Raw genomic sequence first — 7,397 nt, 5'->3', positions numbered from 1 at the left:
AGCTGTCATGGTTTCGGTTGTGTTTTGATGAGCTATTTATATTTAATTTACTTGTTGCACACGCAATGAATTCAGGTCATTGTTAGTGACCTATGGCTGTTTAGAATGCTGAATGTGTAACAGTGAAAGCCACACAAAGCAGCACTGTATCGCTCAGGGGATCTCTAGCCAGATAAAAAGTTAATTCTGATGAGAACTGTGTACATTATTTAGGAATGTCAAAGTAAACCGGGTTAAAAGTTACAGGCAATCAAATCTAAATTTATGTTGTTTCCACTTTGAGAGTAATGTCTGTTTTTCTGCTGATTAGTGTCAAAATTCTAATTTCAGTAACTGTTTGTTAAACTTATAAAAGATGTAAAAGAGGAATGAAAGTAAACACTTTCAATGAGGATTTTTTTTTTTTTTTTTTTGTAATGTTTTAATGTCTTGACCACATTGATATGTAAGAAGTCCAGATTTAGATGTGACTGTATATAAACTCGATGTCAGGTACCCCATGGTTTCTGATGGTTGTAGTGTTAATTCTGCCTTTTCTACTTATCTTGCTTGAAACGTGTTAAAAAATACTTTACAGGCATCCAATAAACAAATAGAAAGTTTTTGGCACAATTTCCTGTTTCTCCCAAACTAATCGTGCCATAAAATGTTTGTTGTGATTTCAGTCTGAGTGCTCTGCTCCTGTTTTTTTTCCCCAGCATTCCTCCTCCCATGCAGTTCCCATACAAAGTCAGCATTATTTTTCTCTCTGGGATTTCACTGGAGCATTGTACGTTTTGGTTCGGCTGAAACAAGTTCATTTGCATTTATCATCATAATCATAAACCACGTATTTATAACAAATCGGGTGTTCCACTGAAATCTGTGACCCCTCAGATTCTATGACCTGCTGTATTCAGGTTTAGGCACGATGACTTGTACCACCCACTGTGGATGAGAGCCCCAAAGGTTTTTGGGATAAATGCCCAAAACTCTTCCACGGTTATCACGTCTTGCCAACGAAACCGAAAGGATGAAGACAAGTGATTGATTGATTGCAGAAATTTTCCTCTACTTGATCGGACTGGAGTTTAGTGAAATCCTAAACCCGGCGTCAGCAATCCATGACGGGGAAGGAAATAGGAGCAGCAGTGAGTTTGATGACGTTGGAAACCACGCAGCACCACATCGGAAGTCTACCTGCCACCCTGTAACCACTCCACTAAAAGAAGCACCAACAATACAGAGAAAAACCCGGATTGGATAGAATGAGCGCAGCTGGATCAGGAGTAATTCCTTGGATCTCCCTGTCACTGATAGAGATGAGTTTGCTCGTCTGAGGATCCCGCAGAAAAACATGATAAATGGTAAGTGCGGTTATCGCATCCGGTGCGTATTTACGCAACACATGAGCAGAGATAGAAAATGATTGAAAATTGCATCGCTAATGATGAAGTGTGTGCATTGCTGAATAAAACTATTGTAACTTTGGTCATGTGGCGCTAACGACTGGAAACCAACAGATGCTTTAACATACGTTGCGTCCCTGCAGCCAATTGAGTTTGAGTCATACTACAAACTTTTTTTTCCCCCTCCTCAGTATTGATGTAGAGTGGAACATTTCTTTCCATGTTATGTCATAACACCTTTTTTTCGTAGTGTCTGGTCGGAGCGCTACTCCATAGTGTCCTTGCGTTTCTTTTGTTGGCCAACTCTTACGGTAAACGTGGCTGTAACTATAAAGAAATACTGGGCTCCTACAGCGAGGTCATCTTCGTCGAGCTGCAGAGTCTGGTATGATAACATATTTGCAGACTATGCGATTCACAAGTGACTTTGACAGAGATTTTGTTTATTTTATTTTTTATTCTACTGTGTTTATTTATCATTTTGTTATCCAGTGATAGGCTGCCCTCCAGTGTTTGTTGCGCAAGAGAAACTCTGATAACAAGCATAATTGATTTCTTAAACAACTCCATATTTGGCTGTTCTCTTGCAGAATTTGACTTCTTCACTTAATACATTCAAGGAGAGAGACCCATGTCCTTCAGAAAAGGTAAATGGCACTGCATTATGTGTTCTTTCAGCACCATGGACAGGGTAATACAAACTCATCTGATGTGCCTGGTCTGGATCTGCCACATTTTGGCTGTGTAGCCGCCTCACGTTTTAGATTTGGCACATACAGATGAAGATTGCCGCCGAGTGAGTTATAAAGTGTGACTTAAAATGGTTCTATTGACAGATGAGCAAGAGGACTATTTTAAATGCTTTTTCATTTTCTTCCTTTTTTTGGCCTATTGTCTTACGGCAGGCACGTCGCATCCTGGTTTCCATCTATGGCATGACACAACAGATGCGGTGTCAGAGGGGGGGCAAGCAGCAGTCCGACCTAGAAAAGCCAGTTGAGAGCATGGAGCTGCTCATCACCCGCAAATGCAGCCCTGATTATCTGGTAAGAAAAGGGGCTTTAACAATCTAAGTTGCAGCTCTTTAAAACACGCTTCCCCAATACCAGCTCACGCAGAGAAATGACAAACAAATAGTTCTCCTTTTCTTGTTGCGTGGTTTCAGGGGAAGAGAGCCTCTTGTTCAGCGGTCCAGAAAATACGAGGAAAGAAGAGGAAGAGGATCAGGTTAATGAAAGTTATGAAGGCGCTGATCATTTGTTGGCAGAAACTTCAGATTGTCTATATGTTCTCAAAGTAGGAAATGGTACGTCTCTCTGGTTCCTGTAAACCTGTGCTATACTTTCTCATGAAGATTATCAGATGAATTTTCCAGAATGTTCACTGCAACAAATACAGGATTTTACATGACCCCCTGTGTTTAGATATGGTAGCTGTTTTTCATGCAACAAATGTTTACTGTTGTCAAGTTCTCAGTGTTTTGTGTTTTGTAACTATGCCAGCTTTTCCATGACATTTGTATTAGGGAACAGTTAAACCACACATAAGCTAAACAAAATATCCACAATGCATTTCTATACTTTTCCGAATGTGCACATTGTCAAGGTCTCTCCTTTTGTAACAACCATTATGTTTTGATTTTGTAAGCAATATGTCATTAAATCCATGATATAGTCCTCTGTCTGATTTATATTAATTTGAAATATTTGGTTATTGTTATCATTATTATTACTACTATTATTGGTGAAATAGGTCTATCAACTATAGTAGACATTTGTAACTGGATGACATGTCTTTTAAAACATATTTGATCGCGGAACAACAATCCGTTTACATTACACACAAAAAAAAGCAATGTCAAAAATGTAATAAATGATATTGAATAATTTGTGTTGTAACACCACTAAATTTGTATACGTAGGTTAATCACATCTTTTGAAGCGCGAGCACAATCTCTGCACTTGAAAGCAAGTAGCAACAGCTTTGTACCCCAAAGTCAACTCCCTCAGCAAAGCGGAAAAAGGAACGCGGAACATTTAAAATACGGTTTCTACCCGGAGTGCAAAACGTGTTACACAGCTTCCCTCAAACGCATTTTCAACGACTCGGAACAACATCGTTACGATAGATATCCACTACGACGAGGCTCTTTACGCTAATGTACGTTGAAAACAAGGTTATTCAATCTTTTATTTCTGCGAACTTGAATCTTTTTGGACTGTTTATGAGAACCAGATAAACTGCATTCATCCAAAACGCTCGCATTAAAAAGCGGTATCACTCTTTGGTAACTGTTACAGACTTTCAGCATGTCCCTCCGGACATGAAAACGTCACTTAATAGGTGAGTTAACTTCTTTTGATTTGGTTAGTGAGTTGGTGTAAGTCAAGTAGCCTTTGAAGTGAAAGACATGGCCAGCAGCAGCAGCAGCAACAACAGTGTACACATGGATCCAGATGTTGCTCGGAGGCTGTTTGAGGAAGGAGCCACCCTGGTGCTATTAGGTGTGCCTCAGGGCGCAGAGCTTGGGATAGACTGTAAGAGTTGGCAGGTGGGTCCTCGTTTCCGCGGTGTGAAGATGATCCCCCCGGGCCTGCACTTCCTCCACTACTGCTCTGTCAACCCGCCAAGCTGTGGAGGAGAAGTTGGCCCGAAGACAGGCGTCTTCCTCACTCTCAAACCCAAAGACATCATACTGGCAAACTGGGATCCCAAAGAAGAAGATCTGGACTTCTCCGCTTCCAAGAATGAAGAGGAGGTGAGCCGGATCCGGGCCACCTTGCGAGAGCTGGATCCGTTCCTGGGTCCCTATCCGTACGAGGTGATGAGGAAGTGGGTGTCCCTCACCGACCGTATTAGTGAGGAGATGGCCAGTAACTTGCAGCCTCTCTCGGGTCGAATATGCGCCTACAGTGACGTCATCCCTGAGGTTCAGCTCAGACACACCAAAGACAGGGCAGACCAGCCGAGGAATGACACAGCCTGTCAGAGCATGAGAGAGGGACTCGACAGGCTCCCGAGGATGAAACCGAGGGAGGGGACGGAGTTGCGCTTTTCTGTTATCCCGGAGAAGACGTACCCTCCAGGGGCCACACCGGCCGAAATCACCCAGTGCAGCCTGGACCTGAGCTATGCCCTGGAGACCGTTCTGGAGAAGAACCACGAGCAGCAGCCTCTCAACCTGCTAGGTAGGTGTTAAATATATGTTGCCAATGTTGCACTAAACTTGTAAATATAAAAAAAATAACCGAGATTCAATCTATTTCAGGTGAGCTGCAGTTTGCTTTTGTGTGTTTCCTGGTTGGAGACGTGTACGAAGGCTTTGAGCACTGGAAGCAGCTCCTGGCTCTGCTGTGTCGCTCGGAGGACACCATGCGGAAGCGTAAGGAACTCTACCTGGGGCTCATCGCTGTGCTCTACCACCAGCTTGGAGAAATACCTCCCGACTTCTTTGTGGACATTGTGTCACAGAGCAACTTCCTCACCTCCACACTGCAGGTAGATGCACAAAACTAGACTAAACAAGTGCTTGGAAAAACTTTCAAAAGAATGGTGTATGTCAGGCGAAGCTGCAGCATGGTACACGCATTAGATAACTTTCTCGTGGAAGCGAAAGCAGAGTCAAGGATGGTGTTGAATCTGAACAGGTGGGAAAAAAACAAGCAAAAATACGAGTAATTAGTAGTAAGTAAAATCTCAGGGAGGGAAGTCATCTTATCTCTACCACAGTTTGAGTTTTTTTTATAACCTGCTTGAAATTACCAGGAGGTGACACATGATGTGAAAACTACAACACGCATATCTTTAAAAACTTGTGTTTAGTTAGAGAAATTTCACTGGTGTCTTCTCTTTTTCAGAAGGCCCACTCACATAGTTCCCACACATTCACAACTGGAAACTGCTGTACAACCCCTCTCTAACCTTTAAGCTGCCATTGTCCCATTGATATTTTGATATAAACTAACACATTTAAAAAAAACAAAAAACAACCACTGTTCTCACTTGCACTGTGGAAGTTGTGTATCCCTCTTCTGCCAGCAAGAGTAATTACAAAAACCTTATTGACAGGTGCTTATGTCATAGCTGTAGCCTACTCCACTGCTGCTGTTATGGTTGTAAAACAGAGAATAAATTCAGTTTAAATTTCCACACGATGACTTTTCACTGTCAGAAGGTAATCCATTTGGTCAGAAAATATTTAGAAAGTCAACAGGAGCTGCACAAAATAATACTTTTTTCCCAATTCAAGTTGGCATAGAACTAAACTGGTAGTTAGCCGGGTCAGCAAGCGAAAGTTTCTGGAGCACATGCTCTGCCCATAGAGAATGCCCAGTTTGCGTTCATCCAACTAATACGGGACTGTTTCCCCAGATTTTAAAACTCTGAATACAGTTAAGTACAGATAGATTTATCTTGTGGTGATTGACTGCATCAGCATTGTGTGAGCTCATTTGTCTTGAAAGTTACATGACTTTTGTTTGAATGTAAAAGTCCTGCTTTACAACTTTAAGCGGCAACAAAAAGAAACATCGACAACTATAAAAAAAAAAAAAAAAAGGGTCCCATAAAACTCCCATATTTTGTTTATTCTCCTTTAAAAGTCAGAATAAAAATCAGAGAACATGGATTCACGATCCTGGATGTTGTGTCCATGCCTGGATCCTAACAGCAAATTTCCAGAAGTGTCAAAATATCTCCGAAATGATTGCTGCTGTCATATTTACATGTACAAATCGCAACATTGTTTGATTTACTTTTGGCAGGACTTTTTCCAGTTTGCCAGCGGGCCTGGTGTGGACGGCACCCTGCGGAAGAGAGCAGAGAAGTTCAAAGCCCACCTGACCAAGAAGTTCCGCTGGGACTTTGATGCAGACTTGGAAGACTGCGCTCCCGTGGTGGTGGAGCTGCCTGAAGGTGTTACAGTGGACTGAAACTGCTCTGCTGTGGACTCCGTGTACAACCCTAAGCAGGGACACTGAAGGAGGGCTGGGATGTATTTAACGTCGGATCGGTTCTTTAGGCTCGGGGAAGCTGGAGCCACCGCAGAGATGCAGTCCTGCAAATGACCTCATGCTCTTAGTGTCACCAACTCCAGCTGTTCACGGGTAGAGTGTTGAGGTTGTTACAGGAGGGCTGTATATCCTATTGTACATGCAATTTGTATGTGTGGTGCCCTCTGGTGATGATGTTTTCAATTTCAGCAAGTGTCACATTAAAAATCAGTCCCCCTTTTTTTTTTTTTACTTTTTTTTTTTTTCACCTCAACTTGATTGGACAGTTGGTAGGAATTATGAACACTGTCAAACACAAACCTGCTATCGACTACCACATAATTACATAATATTGAATTGTAAACTTCACCTAATCTTATAAAAAGTCTACATAAGCTGTACAGGGGCTTGTGAGGGGAAAATAAAAGTATAGTATTATGCAACTGTAGGTTTTATTACTCAGAAAGTCATGATGAATATTATTTCATGTTGTCAAAATAATACTTTGTAATAGTGAACTGGTGAAACACACCCAAACCTCTTTTTAATAAAAACAAACACTTTTGAAACAAACTACCTGTACATGTTTCTGTCAATAATGTCACTGGTCGTTTTTGTCCTATGTAAAAAAAACTAAAATAATTAAATAAATAAATATATATATATACACACACACACACACACACACACACACACACACACACATTTTTGCATACTGAATCCAAATGTTTTTTTCAGAATTTCCCAATCGCCTGATATTTTTTTTGTTTTTTTGTTTCAGTACACTCACATGGACATGGAAAAGCAGTCTAAGGAACGTGGTAACCCTCCATGCTTGCTGAGTCTTCTGAACACTAAAGAGCGATGTTCCTGAAGACAAAGACAGAAAAAAAATCATACACTTTTACACTTTAGAGGTAAGTTTGTTCATATTTTAAGAGTTACAACAGCCGTATTTATGAATAAGAAATAAATAACTGTTTTATCCATGCTGGATAAAAACAGACATGAATTCAGC

General features: G+C 41.1%; 2 protein-coding genes across 2 annotated transcripts; both read left to right on the top strand.

Annotated features, from left to right (window-relative positions):
* The first annotated feature begins 961 nt into the window (after nt 1-961).
* LOC138193095 (uncharacterized protein C20orf204 homolog) lies at nt 962-3,064 on the top strand. Its single transcript, XM_069140902.1, has 5 exons — nt 962-1,346; nt 1,639-1,773; nt 1,979-2,035; nt 2,294-2,434; nt 2,554-3,064. The coding sequence occupies exons 1-5, from the start codon at nt 1,344-1,346 to the stop codon at nt 2,686-2,688; spliced, it is 471 nt and encodes a 156-aa protein (XP_068997003.1). The 5' UTR covers nt 962-1,343; the 3' UTR covers nt 2,689-3,064.
* Nucleotides 3,065-3,473: 409 nt separating this feature from the next.
* aar2 (AAR2 splicing factor) lies at nt 3,474-6,939 on the top strand. Its single transcript, XM_069140399.1, has 3 exons — nt 3,474-4,576; nt 4,657-4,886; nt 6,152-6,939. Exons 1-3 carry the CDS (start codon nt 3,799-3,801, stop codon nt 6,317-6,319), a joined length of 1,176 nt encoding a protein of 391 aa, XP_068996500.1. The 5' UTR covers nt 3,474-3,798; the 3' UTR covers nt 6,320-6,939.
* Nucleotides 6,940-7,397: the final 458 nt, after the last annotated feature.

This window comes from Embiotoca jacksoni, unplaced genomic scaffold (genome assembly GCF_022577435.1).
Source record: "Embiotoca jacksoni isolate LCO1_2020_lvr unplaced genomic scaffold, fEmbJac1.0.p SCAF_9, whole genome shotgun sequence".
In the NCBI taxonomy this organism is placed as follows: Eukaryota; Metazoa; Chordata; class Actinopteri; family Embiotocidae; genus Embiotoca; species Embiotoca jacksoni.
The sequence above is the reverse complement of the archived record's forward strand: the minus strand, read 5'-3'. Positions and strand labels throughout refer to the sequence as shown.

What these genes read in the sequence shown, in the direction of transcription:
- LOC138193095 (XM_069140902.1), top strand. An exon ending in TCGTCGAGCTGCAGAGTCTG is followed by an intron (nt 1,774 to 1,978) that starts GTATGATAACAT and finishes GTTCTCTTGCAG; the next exon opens with AATTTGACTTCTTCACTTAA. An exon ending in ACCCATGTCCTTCAGAAAAG is followed by an intron (nt 2,036 to 2,293) that starts GTAAATGGCACT and finishes GTCTTACGGCAG; the next exon opens with GCACGTCGCATCCTGGTTTC.
- aar2 (XM_069140399.1), top strand. Translation starts at nt 3,799, where the DNA reads ATGGCCAGCAGCAGCAGCAGCAACAACAGTGTACACATGGATCCAGAT. An exon ending in GCAGCCTCTCAACCTGCTAG is followed by an intron (nt 4,577 to 4,656) that starts GTAGGTGTTAAA and finishes AATCTATTTCAG; the next exon opens with GTGAGCTGCAGTTTGCTTTT. An exon ending in TCCTCACCTCCACACTGCAG is followed by an intron (nt 4,887 to 6,151) that starts GTAGATGCACAA and finishes TACTTTTGGCAG; the next exon opens with GACTTTTTCCAGTTTGCCAG.